We start from the raw sequence: 17613 nt of genomic DNA, 5'->3' as shown, positions 1-17613 counted from the left end.
CCGAGGAGGGTGGATGGAGATGCCTCATTTATAGGGAAACCAAGAGCAGGACTGTGCGACTTGTCCCACAAGCCCTCAGTGGTGTGGATCCCGCAGAAAAGGAGGAAGGGCAGCAGGACTGATTGAGGGGCGGGTTGGGTTTGGAGAAATGGAAGGACAATGGGGCAAGGAGTTGAGGGTATTGTTAAAAGAGGGTATGGCTGAGGGGTTACCCAAGGGCTTAGGCTAAATGAGAAGAGAAGTGAGAAGAGCAGGTGGGGGTGGAAAATCGAGAGGTCAAGGGAAGGATGATGAACAGGAGGCGGGAGGCGATGAGTGGAGAAGCTGGAGATACAAAGGGTGACAGAGCAGATGGGTGGAGTTAAGATTTCAGAGGTGCTGGAGATCAAGGTCTGGCTGGAGTGCACAGAGAGGAAGTGAGATCAAGAAACTGAGAGGCAAGGTGATAACCAGAGTAGAGAGGAAGACTGGAGATGCTGATGAGGAAGGTAGAAAGTGGCGCAGGGGGAGGGAGACAGCATAAGGTCAAAGGAGAAGGGTTTATACAGGTGGAATAGATTGGAGAGTGAGCACATGAGCCCACCTCTCCAACAGATAGTCATGGCCTGGGGACATGAGTTGCTTACACTGCAGAGGGCTACAGGGTAATGATGACCTCAAGGGGAAGTCAAGTTTAAGGGGGCTTTTGGCAAAGAGGTGCAAGGCATTGGAGAGGGGAATGTAAAGACCACAGAGCCAGGATTGAGTGGAAGGGAGAGGAAGAATAGAGCAGTTTGGGAGCTCCTTCCAGGAAGGTAGAGGGGGCTGGTGCCTGGCTTCTGTCCCTCTGACACCCCCCGTCTTGATCTGGGCCTTCCTTCCAAGCCAGGCATCAACCTCTGCTGGGAACACAGGGACCAAGGCCTCGTGCCTTTCTGCAGAGGGCTCCCTGTCCTCTACTGCTCTGCCTGAAAGGTGCTTGACCTTGAACTTCCTGGTCAGTTGCCGACTGAGTCCGATGTCAGGGCCCTGAAGTGCAAATAGATAAACCAAATTCTGACTTGGAGAAAATCATGCATGCAATTCCCTGTTGTCTGGCCTAACGTAACTCCATTCGATAATGTTTATCTCTCTCTCTCTCTCCCTTTGCCTACCAAAAGCAAGCCGGGGACACGAGATGAGCGCTTCACAGACGCCTCCGAATTCCATCACGCTGGCCTCTGCTCAGCCTATTTGCTTTCCCTGTTCTCAGCGGTGCTGTTCCTATCATCTGTGATCAACCTCGGTCTTCTCCCAGGTTTTTCAATTTCTAATACCAAATTGCAGCCCTCTTTTATGACAATGTCTGTTCAGCAGGAACTGCATCATGTGTCGCCATAAATTCTCCATTTGATGTGCTCCAGGAAGGGCAGTGCTGCATACAGGGAGGAGGGGGTATCCAAGCTTGGGCTGCAGTTTGGTGCTTTTACAAATGGATGCGATTCATTTGTTCCTTCGTTTATTCACTGTTCTCTTCACCTCACCCTTTCATATTCCCACGCCTCACACTGTAGACTGCAGTGTAAGAGGTTGCCTCCTCTAAGATGCCCCCTGGACGAAGCAGCCTGGATGCTCCCCATTTCCTTTCCTCTCTTTGCACCCCGTTCTCTTCCTTCATAGCACTGACTTTCCTTTCTAAGTATTCACCTATTTATTTTATTCGTTAACTGTTCTAGACGTCAGGGGTACAGAAGTGGGAAAAAAAGGACAAAAATCTCCACCCCCATGGAGCTTAACTGCCTCTTCCCTTGATTCACTCATTCAGCCCCTTTCCCCGCCTCGGGCTGCCAGGCTGACCTTGTTTCTTGTTCCTACCCCAAGTGCATCCTATGAAGGTGGGCATTGGCTAATTGCTGTTGCTCACTCTGCACCCAGCACTAACACAGTGCCTGGAACTCTGAACATTCTGTTCAGTGTGTGAGTCCAGCTAATATTTATTCCATGGAAACTGCCAAATGCCACAGTCAGCACTAAAGACACAGAGCAGCCTGACCCATGGCCCTGCCCTTGGAGAACCCCTAGTCAGGTGGGTATGGGAATAATTACAGCGTAAATGATGAGGGCAGGGGAGGAGGTGTGCCTCTGACCACAGAGCCTCTGGGAGAGCAGAGGGCAGTGCAGGCCTCGGGGCTAGAGGAGGCTTCTGGAGGTGGCCCAAGCCAGACATGAAATCAGCCTGGATCTCGCCTCCCCTCTCATCCACAGTCCTCGTTAACACCGCACGTGGCTCCTCCTCCTCCACACATCAGGCCCCTCAGCTCTAGGCCCTTCTCCCACTGCCTTAGTCTCCCCTACAATTTCTCACCTGGATGGTGGCATCAGGCAAGAATGGGTCCCCTGCTTCTTCCCTCTCTTCTGAACTATAAGCAGCGTGAGATCGCTCAGAAATAAAAATCCATTTATCACCACGTCCTGCTCATTGATTCTCTCCTAGCTTCCTAAAAGCCTATCTCCTCGGCAGGGCAGGACCTTCGCCTAGGCCCTCCACCGCAGCTTCATCTTGGGCCATCACTGACCTTGAGCTTTGTACACCACAAAACTGAGCGACCTGTGGGAAGGCAAGATAGAGCGGCGGTGACAAGCGAGGACTCTGGTGGCAGGGAATGCTGGGCCTAAATCCTGGCCCTGTGCTAAGGAGTAGACCTGGAACCCATTTCTCATTCTCTCTGAGCCCCAGTTTTGTCAACTGTAAAATGGAAGTGGTGGTAACAACACCCACCTTACAGGGTTGTTCTGAGGATTTAATGAGCTTGTGTATATAAGACAATTATCAAAATGTCCAGCACATGGCACGTACCCAGAACCAGTAGGTATTACCTCACTGTCAGGCTTGGCCTGTTGTTGGCAGAGCCCAGCTGGCTCTCCCGTGGCTCTAACTTGGCACCTGCTGTCCCTCTGCTCCCGAATGAACACCCCTGCTTGTCTGCCAGACAAAGCGTCACCATTCATGTCAGCCCCAGTGCTTCCCAGGCTGAGATCTTGCCTAGGATGTCCCGGCCGAGCCAGGCGCTCTCTCCCACTCCCAGCCCCTAGGAGGACTTCCTGTGACAGCTGTGGCTTTGGCTTATGATTCTCCCTGTGAAGTGAAAAGTTTCTTGAGGACGGAGACAGGTTTTTTGAAATGTCTCCCTCCAGCTTCTAGTAGAGTGCAAGGCACAGAGGAGACATTCAATAAGTGTTTGAGGGATGACAGGGGAGGATGGAAGGAGAGAAGCAGGAAAGGAGACTCAGAGGGAGCGTCGTGTCGGAGAAGAGTGAGAACTTCAATGCGGCAGGAAGTGATGAAGAGGGACGAGGTCAGCTGGTCTGACGGAGACCACAAGAGCCTGGTTCAAGGACGGAAAGTTCATTTATGCTTTGTTTTGTACACTGTCAGTTCCTCAAGGCCGGGGGTTTGATGATGCTCTCTAAAAGCAGGAGGGATGTGTGTCTACAACCAAGCACAATCTTGTGCCATAGATCCATTGTTCAACCAGCGCAACCCCTGGCGAGTGAATGGGCATATCTGGTGCATTAGGATGACCTCTGGGCACACCTGGATCTCATGGATTGACTTAGAACCACATCCCACTCCACGTCTCCTTCTGATGGGAAGGGCACAAGGAGGCAGGAGACACAAAGCACCTGTATGTGTATCGTGGGGTATTTGTGCACCTCCCTCTGCACATGACTTTCACAAATAGGACAGGGGTCTGGGTGGCTGAAGTGGCTGACATGCTTCCCTCCTCACCTCCTTCCTCCACAGCACTGTCCTGGGCATGTGACAGGCTGAAGCAGGTTACGAGAAGGGGTGAATACGGACAAGTAGAATATCTAGGTGGCCTCGAAAGCTGTCTGCATTTGCCCCAAACTGGAGCTTGCCATTTGCAAAAAACCCTGTATTTGGTGAGTACATCTCAGGGGAAAATCATTTCCTGTCAAATTTTAATGCTGTGGCATCCTCTAGCTGTTTGTCACCCTACCCCCAAGGGCCAGGACAGATGGGCACAGCACGGGTCCCACTGGGCTTTCCTGAGAGGAGGCAGCTGCTGCCTGGATCTAGGTAAACTCTAGCTCCTGGTGCCTGAGGAAGCCTTAAGGGTATCATGGAAACTCAGTGAGTGTCTTTGGAACATGCTTGGTGCCATTCTTGAAAGAGGTAAGAAAGTTTGGTCTTCTATGCTTATGGGGATGAAACAGGAAGCAGAGGTGTCCTGAAAATAGCAGATTTGGGGTGAAAATGGTCACATGCATGCTATTCCGATAGCAGGAAAGGCAGTGTCTGGAAAGAAGTGGAGTCGATGGTGCTGGTCTGCTGCCCTTGGCCTCCTATCCGGCCCAGCTCCAGCACCTTCTTTCAGGAGGCTCACCTGTGCCCACCAGCAGAGGGGATGGAGGCACTGCTGGCAGAGAGAGGGCGAGTCTCAGCCATCGTCTCCCTACTTGCTCTAAATCTTTATTTCTGCACAAGTCTTAGCTCCAACCCTACGCACACGTCAGCTCTCTAAGCCAATCTTTCCTCTTTCTCAGAAATGCTGACCAGCTCCTTTTCATCCTTCCAGCAGGTCTCAGTCTCAGATACCAGCTCCTCCAGGAAAGCCCTCCCTGATGCCCTCAAGCAAGATTAGTTGCCCCTCCTTGATATTTCCCATCTTCTTGCACTGCCTCGTCTCTAATGAAGACAGATTATGACTTGGGTGCAGGCACAGACTGTCTTGTTGTCCTTGTGGCCCTGATGTCCTGAACAGTATCTGTGACACATAATCGGGGCTTTGGCAGTACTGAATACCCAGGGGGCCTCATTTCCAACGTGAGTGCCCTGGACCAGGGGGCAACCTTTCTGCATAACCTCTACTCCCTCGCTCCTCCCTGTCTCCAGGGTCAGCCCCACTCCTTCCTGCACTGGGCCAGGCTCCCAGATTTAGCTCCAGGCTGCAGATCCCAGGCACCAAGTCAGGAAGCCGGGAGACTCCCAGATTGATGATAAAACTTGTTAGCAAGTTGTATGTAATTTTATGTTTCTGGTAAATGCTAATTGCCTGCTCCTTAAATATTTCTTGTTCTACTCGGAAGCAAAGCAGTTGCAACTGTGAATGCATTTCCTACAGCTGGCTGTCCCTATGCAGGGGGACTGAGTTTCCAGCTCAGACTCCTCAGATATTGATGGAGCCTGAGGCCCCTCCCCCACCTCACCCAGGGAGTGTGGCAAGCAGAGCTGGAAGAATTTTCAGGAAATAAACTCCCAATTTTCACATTCGGGGGATCACACTTTTAACAAGGGGCAGAAAGGGGTAATACTTCAATGTTACCTGCCTGCCCCCAGGGAAGCTTCTCTCTACGTGAACTGGGGCAGAGGGGGTATTGATGAGGATGGGCCAGGTGTGCCTGGAGGAGGTCTCTGCTCTCAGGGGCCTCATGCCACCTGTGGAACATCTGCATCCCTGCCACCCTCCCATCCCTGAGCCAAGTTGTGCTGTAGGGAATTTGCCAGAAGCTGGGATTAGAAGAGGGCCAAGAGGGGGGTGAAGGTCATTTTGAGGCTTCGGGCCATGGGTGCAGCTTGGGAGAGGAGATGCAGGGGAGGGGAGCAGGCGTTTAACCGAGTGTTTGCTAAATGCCAGGCCCTCACTTCACTACACCGAGTCCTTGTAAGACCCCTCCCTGTGAGATAAACGTTTATCAGCCCCTTTCACTCATGAGAAAACTCAGGCTCGGAGATGAGAGAATGGCTGAAGGTCACACACAGAGCCAGTAGCAGAACTCAATTATAAGTTGGGTTTGTCTGACCCTAAAGCCCAGGGGGCAGTGGAGAAGGTGTGGGCTCTCGGCACCCGAGTTCTGGGAGCTGGTGAAGTGGGGGATAGGGATTGAAAGGGTGCTGAGGAAGGGTGCCCTATTGAGCCCGTGCAAAATGTCATTACAATTTAATTCTGTGTGCTTTACTGAGCACACGCTGTGTGCCGGGCCCTGGGCTAGGCCCTATGGACTATAGAGATGAATAAACTGGAATTCTGCCTAGAATGGATTCATAAAAACCAGAATTTGGCTTGGAATTACCATCATGGAGAGCCTGGGATGCCAAGCGAATGACTGTACCTTACCCGAAAGCAATGCGGAGTTGTCCTGAAAGTTGTTTTGAGGAGGATTTGGATTCTGTGAGATGGCTGTGCTGTAAGTGGCAGATGGGGGTGGGTGGGGGCTCGAGTCAGGGCAGGAGGCCTGTGCTATCACTCAAGTGAGAGGCGATGAGGGCCTGGCAGCTGGAAGACAAGGGGCTGGGGCGCTGCAGAGGGAGAACTGTCAGAATCCAGGACAGGGTTAGCGGTGGGAGAGGGAGGAGGAGGTGAAAGGAGAATGAGTGATGGCACGGATGGTGGTGCTGTTTCTTAAGATGGGGGCACAGGGGCAGAGGCTGTGGGGAGGGGGAGATGAAGAGCTTCGTTTTGGATGGTGTTAACCCTACCAGACCGCTGTACCGATTTTTCGGTAATTTCCACACAAAGGTGGAATATTGGCACTAGATGAAAGGTAGATGAAAGGTAGACCTATTTTCTACAATGTCTCCAAGTTCCATCTTATGCTAACCACTTGTTTGCATGTAACTAACATTTTTCTATATCATGTTGGTTTTTTCTCTTTAATGCTCAGGAGCCCAGGTATAAGGGACAGTTAGGTTCAGGGCCTCTGAATGTTTGTGTCCTCAGCCTCCGCCCAATTACTATGCTGAAGGCCTAGCCCCCAATGTGGCTGTATTTGGAGATGGGGCCTCAAAGGAAGTAATAAGGGTTAAATGAGGTCATATGGGTGGGGCCCTGATCCCACAGGGTTAGCGTCTTTATGAGAAGAGACACAGAGGGCTTGCTCTCTGTCTATCCATGTGCATGCACTGAGGAAAGGCCACATGAAAGGCAGCCATCTGCAAGCCAGAAAGAGAGCCTGGACCAACACTCAATCAGCCAGAACCTCGCTCTTGCATTTCTAGCCTAGAATTGTGAGAAAGTAAATTTCTGTTTAAGCCACCCAGCCTATGGCATTTCATTATGAGCAGACTAATACAGATGGGTTAGGTTTGAGATGTCCGAGGGAGAAGCTATATAAAATGTGTCACCAGTGAACTAAAATTCAAGTGGAAACAGATTTGGAAGTCACTGGCATTTAGGTTGAGGCTGGAGCCATGAGAGTGGATGTGATCAACTGTGGAAGGTTCTACAAAGAGAGGATGGAAGGCTAAGGACAGACATTGAAAGGTACCCACCCTGAAGGGCAGTGAGGAACCGTGCAGGTGCTCCGAGGGAGCGGCCAGAGCACTGAAGAAGCAGGTGGCTGCAGATGGGAGAAGCCCCGAGAGCAGCTTAGGGGGCACAGTCGCAGCAGATGCCAGGGAACTCAATCACCCACCTTTTTTACAGTACAGGGGGCTCTTCATCATGAAGGTGTGAGATCAATCGGCTTCACCCCTCCAATAAACGGTCAGTGGCAGAGGGACAAGAAGGGAAAGGCAGGCCCATCCTGACATTTGGTCCTTCATCGGTTCTTCCCACTGGACAAGGTGCAAACCCTTTATGAAGCCTCAAGGCTCTCCGTGGCCAGGATCTGCCTTCTGCCACCTCTGCCTCCACACCCTACACTGTGGCCACAGTGAACCATCTCATTTCTCAGCCAGTCTGGGCATCGAGGGCCCAGGTGGGGAGTGCGGGTGTGAGGCAGGGCCCAGGTGGGGAGTGCGGGTGTGAGGCAGGGCCCAGGGGGGGAGTGCGGGTGTGAGGCAGGGCCCAGGGGGGCAGTGCGGGTGTGAGGCAGGGCCCAGGTGGGGAGTGCGGGTGTGAGGCAGGGCCCAGGTGGGGAGTGCGGGTGTGAGGCAGGGCCCAGGTGGGGAGTGTGAATGTGAGGCAGGGCCCAGGTGGGAGTGCAGGTGTGAGCCCTAGAACCAGGGCCTATCAGAGCAAGCACAGGTCATCTGGCCATCTGCGGATGGCAAGGAGCCACGTGTCCCCGGGCAGAGAAGGACACCCAGTGGAGAGCAGTGCTATCGTGGAAGGTGTGGGTGGAGAGGAACTTTAGTAGCCTTCAGGGGAAGTTGCCTCTGTGCCCGACACCCTGCCAGGAGCTTTCTGTGATCTCCTTTCACTTTAACATGTTGTGAGATTGTTATCTCCATTTATTACCCCACCATGGTGGTCCCTGAGGGCACTCCAAGTCTTTACATGACACTGCAAACCCCGAGATAATGAACATACAGCTTCTGGCACACGGTGCTCTCAACAAGTCCCTTTCTATTCCAATGAAATCTCACCAAACAGGTCTAATTCTTCTTTCCCACAAAACAATCCTTCAAATATTTGGACCCAGCTCTCAGGTCTCCCTTGAGTTTACTTTACCCCGGATAAGCATTTCTCACTGGGCTTGCCTTATGTCCTCTCCGTGTCCATCTCAAGCTGCAGTCCCCATATCTAAGTTCAATTCTCTGATGCCTGATCAGAACAGAAGAAAGCACACTAACTCCCTGGGATCAATTCTAGTAGCTAATTTTTTGAACCTTAAAACATGCTTGACAGTTATCCCTGCTTCATCTGGTCATGGTAATTTAGCTCACAGCCCCTCCTATTGAGATCTTTCTGCATGTGGACTGGTGTACTGGCCTGTCTTTCAAGCTCATGCTATTTATGTCTAACCTGAGCCATTGATAAAATATGGACAGAGTAAGGGCATGTGGATGACAGGATCATTCCTCCTGCTTTGGAACAATCATTGCGGAACATCCACAGAAGTTCAGAAAGGGGAGAACCTTAGAAACTCTGTGCCCGAGTTCATTCCCCTTTTCAAAGCAGTGAGTACCAGAGCTTGGACCTGAATCTGCGTCTCCTGATTTCCTGCCTGATGTTCTTTCCACCGCCCCACAGCCACTTGAGTGTAACTCCAGGCACCAGAAGAGCCCATTCTTTTAACTACCTATGTATGCACTCATTACTCACTTATTGTGTTGCAACGTGCGACACTTCTTACTTTCACATTCTTTATCTAAGCGTAACCTTCACAGGAGCCCTGGGACCTAGGTTGTATTATTATCTGCACTTCACAGATGAAGAAACGAACTCTCGACAGGCTCCCTGACCTGCTCTGGAGCTAGAAAGCCAGAGAACCAGGATTTGAACTCAGCGCTTGTCCCCCAATGGATGCTCTCTGCCTGCTGCTCTGTCTCATCCAGACATATGCTTCCTGATCTTAGAACAGTGCAGTCACTGTCCTCACCCTAGTGGGCACTGAGCTATGACAGTGTTAGTGCAGGAAATATGGGCTGGCCTCCTGTTATGGGTTGAACTGTCTTCCCCAAAAGATATGTTGGATCCTAACCCCTGGTGACTGTGAATGTGACTTATTTGGAAATAGGTTCTTCGCAGAAGTAATCAAGTTAAGATGAGGTCATACTGGAGGTAGGGTGGGCCCTTTATCCGTTATGACTGATGTCTTATAAGAGGGGGAGAGAGTCACACGGGCTGCATGTGACAACAGACGTAGAGACCGAAGAGCTACAGCTACAAGCCAAAGAACACCAAGGACTGCGGGAAGGGTCCCCAGGGAAGCTGGGAAGAGGCAAGGACGCTACCCAGAGTCGCAGAGGGAGCACTGCCTCCTGACACCTAGCCTCCAGCTGTGAGAGAACACATTGCCTTTGAACCAAGCCAACCGGTGTGTGGCTCTGTTAGGGCAGCCCCAGGACACGCTGTGCATCCAGGCTGGAGACAGTCCAGGTCCTGGTACAGAAGGACCCCTGAGCACTGGGGCGTGAGGCCCATGGAGTGGAACGAGTCTTTGGCACTGCTCCCCCTAAACAGCCTCCTGTAGAACGCTCAGGTCTCTGAGTTGGGGTGCAGGAAGATCGCCTCTCCCTCCTGTCTCTCTAGTAGTCACCTTGTCATTTTAAAGACATAAGGCCCCCTTTCTGGATAAAACATTTCCTGACGCCCCGGAAGATGCCACGCTCCATGGCTCCACGGGCTCTGCCACGCCCCCCTGACTGCAATAGCTACCCAGCTTTTGCAGAAAGAGTGAGCCCCTTGCCACAGGGCCTGGGCCTGATGCAGCACTAGCTCCCTAGTGCTGGCCTGGGGCCTGACACCTAACAGGGCCTTCACAGATCCCTGGGGGACGGCTTCTCTCCCCTTTCTGTGGGGGTCGGCATTAGCAGTCATGAGTCAACAGGAGGCATGGAAGTGCAGGGAAGGGTGACGCTGGTGGCATCTCTTGGGTCCCAGCGTCTGCCATTCCCTTAATGGCTATTTCCATCAAGAGATGAAGGTCACCCTCATCTGTACCCTCCTCAGGCGTGTGTCTGTCCTAGCACCGTGCACAACCTCTCATCACTCTAACACCCCTAGTGGGTAGCAGCTTGGGAAGCTCCTATCTCCAGTATGAAGGTAGGAAGTAACCAAGATTAGACAGTTTACGGGACCTTTTAAAGGTCTACATGAGCTTAGTATGAGCTGGGGATGGAAGTGAGTATGTGCCCGGTGCTGTGTATCCAGTATTCTAAGTGATTCACTTCAGCTAATCCTCAAAACAACCCAGGAGACCCACTGGACAAGGACGGAGGCTGGGGCTCAGAGATGTCAAGAACTCCAAGGAGAGGAAGCTAGTGCGGAATCAGGTTCAAGCCCAGGGCTTGCTGATTCCACATCCAGACCCTGAGGCTCTGACTCCAGGGCGGGTCCCTCACTCCCCAAGAGCAGTTACCTTCGTAAGAGGCCTTGAATCCCAGGGAGCTGCCGCTGCCGTCTGTCTGGAAGAGGAGCCACATTTGATGGTTGGTGCTGACAATGAGATCTGGTACCGACGTACCTGTCAGGCTGTCAGGAAAGAGAGATTTAGAGGTATGCACCCCACCATGGCACCCCACCAGAATGACTGCCGACTGAAGACACCTACAGGAGCATCTCGGGGCCAGGCCCACTCGGGCAATTTGTGAGCTCCACAGAGTTTCTGACACTGGAGCCCAGGGACTCAGCGCCTCTCCCCCTCGGCCACGGGCAGAGCTTGAATCTCAACCTCCACTTCCTCGCCCAGACCCCTGGGCTTATGAGAGACATCTGTGTCCTTGCTGGCTCGGGGGACAGGGCTAGCTGGAACGGGATCTACCCTGTAACCTCTGATTTCTCGTGTGAACTGTACTGCAGGAAAGACAGACAGAAACCCCTTCCCCTGGTGGGAACCCAGCCATTCCTTTCAGTTGACGTGTCCTCCCCTGCCAGGATAAGGCTTAAAGCACAGCCTTGACCCTGGACCACATTTTCTGAAGTTTGAGCACAGGAAGCTTCTCACTCAACTCACATTTTCCAGGCACCTATCCAAGTGTGACACCGTCACGCCCGTTATCTCATTTACTGCCCCCATTAGCCCAGTGAGGGAGGGGTGATATCCCCACTGCACAGATGAGAAGACAAAGGCACAACACGGGCAACAGCTTTCCTGAGGTCAGCTTGCTGGAGAGTGGCAGAGCCAGCGTCCAGTGCACAGGCTGGGGCTTCTGGAAGAAACCTGGCTTCCTTACTGTAGAGACGGGGACTGCAGGCTGTGGAGGGCGATTTCATTAATGGGTCTGCTCTACCCTGGGTCTCAAAGCTGGGGTCGGGGGTGTTGACTTGGCTGCAGAGAGATGCTCAGCACATGAGTGGGGGTGGAGTGGGACAGACCACCTGGGATTCACCAGCTCAGCCTGTGTGACATCCCTGATCTGGGGGCTCTCACGTGAGTAGATTGAGGCCAGGCCAGGGTTGGCTGTGACTCCGGGGTGGCAGGAAGCAAGAGAGAAGCCAAGGCCGCTGTTTTTCCTGTTTGACCCAATTGGGACAACAAAGGAGCCTGACCATGTTGCATGTGTTTCCCTTGGCCTAAAGAGATCCGATCCGGGGGTGATGGGCGAGTCCCTGGGCTGCTACAGGACTTGTTGGGAGCTCACTCCAAAGATCTGGGTATAAGCCCTGGCTCTGCCATTCTTTGTGGGGGGACCTTGGGCAAATGCTGGGCGTCTCTGGGCTTTGGCTTTCCCACTCCATGTTAAAGAAGGAGATTGGGTTGTATGAGTCTTTTCAGCTTTGCTGTTCTAAGGTTCTCTCCATGGAAAAGCACATGGGGTTGTGGGAGGACCTCTTGGGCACACTGAGCGGATACACCATATAGGTCGGCGATCCAGGACAGGTGAGTGGTGGGGAGGCACCAAGAGGAGGGGAGAGGTGGGTGAGATGGCTCTCTGAATTTGCTGGGCCCTGGGGTATCCCGACGACATCTGTCCAGATGTCATTCCTGGTGTGTCTGTGGTTTTGGACGAGATTAACATTTAAATGGTAGATGGAGTGAGCAGATTGCCCTCCCCACTGTGGGTGGGCCTCATCCAATCAGCTGAAGGCCTGAACTGAACAAAAAAGGCTGACCTTCCCTTAAGAGAAGATTCTTCCTGTCTGAACTCCAGCTGGGACATTGTGGGGGTTTTCTCCCTGCCTTGGACTGGATCCGAAACATTAGCTCTTCCTGGGTCTTGAGCCTGCTGGCTCCACACCACAATTGCATCATCACTCTCCTGGGTTTCCAACTTGCCGACTCACCCTGCAGATCTTGAGATTTGTCAGCCTCCATAACCATGTGAGCCAATTCCTTACAATAAACCCCTTTCTCTCTATATATATCCTATTGGTTCTCTTTCTCTGGCAAACCCTGATTAATACAGTGGAATAGGCAGGGCTCACATTTCTCCCTTTCTCCTGAGAGAGCCCAGGTCCTAGCCATGTCACTGACTCGGTGGGTAACATCATGAGTCCTTTAACTGCCCTGATGGGATCTTCTCCAGGCAGGTATGAGAAAGTGTGGGAAGTTCCCAGAACAGAACAGCTCCTGGACAAGCTAGTTATTACTGAATAGCTATCTTTCATTCATTATTAAAACCAGAGGGTATTAGCTTGGAGCTAGCCTGGCTGGGAGTGGGTATGGCAAGGGATGCTATCCCTCACTGAAATCAAAAGACTCGAACTCAAGTGCTGATTCTGCCACCAACCATCTTTTGCAACCATTGGGCCTCAGTTTCCCCACCTACTAAATGGGGATAATAACACCTTTCTCACAGGGCTGTTGTGGGAATTAAATGAGATAACTGATGTGAAAGTTCCCATCACAGTGCCTGGGCACAAGTAGGTGCTCAGCATATATGAAATCACCCCTTCTTTTTGGCAGGGGAGATGGATGAGGTCAGGCCTGTCTGTTTCTTTGAAGCTGGACCACATGTATCAAACAAGAACATTTTCCTGCTGCATGTCAGGCTACAGGTGGTGGGCAAAGGAGAAGCCAAGACCCAATGTCGTGGAATCCCAGAGAGCCCGCTAGCACCCTCTCCCTTGGCTGACCATACGATGCTAACCTTTCTGGACTCAGAGAATGTGTATGACCATGTGGTCCTAATTCTCTAGAACCACCCACTTCCCAGATAGCTAAGAGCAGGCAGGGAGGTTAGCAAAGCACTTTCATGTCTCTGTCTGAAGTGAGACCACCACGGACGTACTTGGCCTTGAGGAAAAACTGCTGGGTGGCAGGAGAGTCTGTGTCGAAGCAGACAGCCACAAAATGTCTATTTCCCTGCTCCCTAGAACTGCTCGTTCTGTACACTTCCTGTGAATCCCTAGTGAGAATGTGGCCCGGTGCTCTGTTTCCCTTGGCTGGAGTAGAGAGAGGCGGAGGGACTGTTGCTGAAACTAGAAGCACAACAGGGCACCTGTCCTGGTCGCAGTGTGGTCTGGGGGACCAGGCAAGACCCAGCAAGCCCATCCCACCACCCTCAGCCAAGGTACCGTGCTCCCGCCCTCCCACCTGAATGCCTACTTCACTTACATGTAGAGGACCGTTTTCTGGTCCCCGTCCTGCCCACCATCCCCGACCGTCAGGGTGTCATAGCCCCTCTCCAAGTCAAACTCCTCGAAGGCAAGCTTGATCACCTAGGGAGGGAGCATGGGGTTAGGGAGCAGACAGGGGCAGCCGGGAGAGCCTTGAGAACAGGAAGACATTTCCTCGTTATGTTCTGATGCCCAGAGTCCCCGTGGCACCATCCTACACGACTCTCAATCCACACTGAGCAGTTCCATGCCCGCGTTTTGAGTGTGAACTATTTCCTTCCAGGCCATATAGTCTCTGGGGTCCCCTGATGTTTTCCAAAGATGCTCATGGCACATCTGCCCAATTCTGGGGGCTGCCATGGCAACACCAGGCACATCTGGCCCACTCTGAGATGATTAGAATCATTCTTCATGCTTTAATGCACAGGAACCCCCATGGGCGAGGTGGCAATTTTTCAGGCCACGTGTGGAATCTCAGCTATTTGCCCCCAGGGACCTGCAGACTTCTCTCAGTCTCTCTGCCTGCTTTTCTCCATCCTCTGTTTATTTGTTGAATAAATGAATGGTCCAGGAAGGAGATTTCGACAAGATTCTTCTCTCTTACTTGTTGTAGTCTTGCCTTCCACAAATATTTATGGAGCACTCACCATATGCCAGGCTAGGGGATGGGGTTTCAACATTGGGGTTTAACACAGTCCCTGCTCTCAGTGAGCAGGGGAGACAGAGAAGCAAACTGACAACCACAACACGGGGTGATGGACCCCATGCGAGGGCTGGGGGAGGGCAGAGGGGCATGTGGCTCACTGTCCTGCGGTGGAGGCAGGAGGGAGGCTCCTCGTGATGGGGGGGAGGATCTGAGAATCCAGAGGGGGTGGAAGACCAGCCAATGGGGGATGCTGAGGGAGGGATGGGTAGAGTCAGGTGCACAAGGCCTGTGCTGTGGCAGACATGGAACATTCCAGAACAAGTACTCAGTGTCAGTCCATGGCGAGTCCACAAACTGAACACACCTGCTGCTGCCCTGCCTGGGAGTGGAGGACAATGTACTTGGCCCTCTAGTGCAAGGAGGTGACTCTAGAAGGGCCAGGACTAGAGGATGTGCTTGGAGCTAGGTCCGAAGCATCTCAAGACTTCCCCTGCCCTGCAGAGCTGGGGCTCATTCTGAGGGAGGAGTGGTAGAAGTTTTAAACAGTGGGCGGCAGGGACATATAGGTGCTTGAGGAAGCATTAGTCTGGCTGCTCGTGTGGGAACCGATGTGGGAGGAGTGAGGCCAGAGGTGGGGAGGATGCTTGAGGTTTCTGTGGGGGTCCAGGTGAGGGATGGAGGAGGGGATGGGGATGGGACAGACACAGGTCCCAGCAACACTGAGAGCTTGGTGACTGCATGCCTGTGGGGGTGAGGGGGAGGAGGGCTTTACGATGACTTGCAGGTTTCTGGTTTGAGCACTGGGTGGATGGGTGGTGGTGCCACTCGTGAAGACAGGACCACGGAGGCACCACGGCTACCGTCTAATCTGGGTCTTTCTGTCCCTGGCAACCCGGCTTCAACCTGAGGAAGATCTTCAGTCTCCCAGTGGGGAGGCTGGGGGTGCGGCTTAGTTCTCTATTCTATGAACCAAGAAGAGAAATCCTATGGATAGATTTTCCTGGTTGTGCAGGTTTCCTCCATCCAAACCAAAGAGCCCAGCACCCACACACTGCCAGGGGGGCGGCAGGGCCTCACCCCAAGGTGCCTTCAGGCGCCTCGGAAGCGAACAGCTGCCTCACTCACTCATGAGCCATGGTGCCACTTAAGCGGGGCCCTTGCACAGGCATGGGATTCACGGAGAGGAGCATTTCTGTGTAAGAACATCCCTGAGCATGGACAGACAGGACAGACAGGAAGTGAGGGCCACTAACTAGAAGGGCTAGAGCAGGCTTCCCGAAGGAAAGGAACCCCAGGCTGAGTTTGGGAGGTGAACTGAACTCAGTATAGGGGTAAGGAAGGGAGAGCAATCGGGCAGAGGATCAGGTGACCTGGCAAAGGCGAAGGACGTGGACTTGTCCAGAGACTCCTGGTAGATCTGGAGTTGTTTACTGGAAGGTGGGGGTGACCCAGGAGAAGTAGGCGGAGCCGGCCCAGGAAGGGCTGTCTGTCATGCTAAGGGGTTGGGTTTTGCCCTAAAGACAAGGGAGGGTTGTGGAAGAGTTGCAAGCAAAGGTATGAGGTGAAATTGCTGCTTTGGGAGCAACATCATTGGGGGACCTTGGGAAACCAGAGACGGGTCTCAGGGCCATGGCAATACCGCAGCAGCGGGGTCCTTAGAAAGGGGATGAACTGTAACTGTCAATAGCGATGGGATGCTGGGGCCCTTCTGGCTTTCCCACTGAGCAGGCAAACCTGCCTCCCATATTCCCTGCTGGCTACTGTCATCATCCTGGGGTCAGCTGCTCAGGCTAGAACAGGGGTGGGCAAACTTTTTGACTCGAGGGCCACAATGGGTTCTTAAACTGGACCGGAGGGCCGGAACAAAAGCATGGATGGAGTGTTTGTGTGAACTAATATAAATTCAAAGTAAACATCATTACGTAAAAGGGTACGGTCTGCTTTCCCACTGAGCAGGCAAACCTGCCTCCCATATTCCCTGCTGGCTACTGTCATCATCCTGGGGTCAGCTGCTCAGGCGAGAATATCCTTTGCATCCTCACTCTCCCAGTCCCGCCTACAGGATGACATCACCATTTCCTTGCCCCACCCCCACACACACACACACACATGGGGAGGAGTCCTGGGCATTTGCTCCCTGCTGCCCTCCCACCGCAGGAGCTCTTGGCCACCCCTATGTTGGGTCCTCTCTCTCCTGGCCCCCAGCAAAGTCTCCTCATCCTTGAGCCCTCTGTCCTCCATGTGCTCCCTGAGGCCCCTTCTTCCCACCTCTGTCAGTACTTACCTGCAGCACTGACTCATCTGTGTACCTGGGCCTCCACTACACCACGAACTCCCTGAAGGGCAGGATCACGTCTCACTGTCTCTCTACTGCCAGTGCCTGCTGGCATGCCAGGCATATGCCCTCAGCTTAGACGATGTTGAGTGGAAGGACACTTTCAAACCTTTCCTGATTCTCTAGCATGGAACTGATCACTAGCTTCTCAGATTCCTCACAGGAGTTATGGTCTAGAACAAAGGTTGGCAAACTGTTCCCGTGAAGGGCCAGATAGCAAATATTTTCCCCTGTGCAGACCATGGTCTGTTGCAGAGTGAACACAGCCAGACTGAATGGGCGTGGCTGTTTCATTAAAACTTTATTTATAAAAAAACAAGCAACAAACTGGATTTTGCCCATTAGCAGTAGTTTGCTGACTCCTGGTCGAGAAGATTCTTTGAGATACTTAATCACAGTTTTGATCATCTTCTCTTATGAGATTTCTTCACTATAAGAGCTCACCCTACAATGTGCTTAACTCTGCTCTGAGCCTTTTACACACATAAACTCATGTAAAATTTACAAAAGCTGCTACGACGAATACCTCTATTTTACAAATGGGAAAGCTCAGGCACGGAGACCTTAAGCAACTTGCCTAAGATCACACAGCTGAGTGGTAGAACCTGGAACTCGTCAGGCAGCCAGTGGCCAGGCTCTTTGCCGCTCTGCTCTGCTGCCTCTGAGCGCCCCAGCGGGGTCTCGGTCCGCGAGGCAGGGAGCATGGCTTATCCTCTCAAACCTTCCCTAAGCCCTTTATCTGGATCTCAGCAGCTCAGTAAGGA

General features: G+C 52.6%; 1 protein-coding gene across 1 annotated transcript in view; it reads right to left on the bottom strand.

Moving 5' to 3' along the window:
- The window catches only part of CSMD2 (CUB and Sushi multiple domains 2), a 268349-nt gene that overhangs the window by 214109 nt on the left and 36627 nt on the right, over positions 1-17613 (bottom strand). Inside the window, exons 6-7 of the mRNA XM_023758472.1 lie at positions 13867-13970; positions 10729-10841 (exon numbers count right to left, since the gene is read on the bottom strand). Coding sequence (XP_023614240.1) covers positions 10729-10841; positions 13867-13970 — 217 coding nt within the window. The remainder of the gene's footprint in view (positions 1-10728; positions 10842-13866; positions 13971-17613) is intronic.

The sequence above is a fragment of the Myotis lucifugus genome, unplaced genomic scaffold (genome assembly GCF_000147115.1).
Source record: "Myotis lucifugus unplaced genomic scaffold, Myoluc2.0 scaffold_131, whole genome shotgun sequence".
NCBI lineage: Eukaryota > Metazoa > Chordata > Mammalia > Chiroptera > Vespertilionidae > Myotis > Myotis lucifugus.
This window is presented reverse-complemented; position numbering and strand designations above follow the sequence as displayed.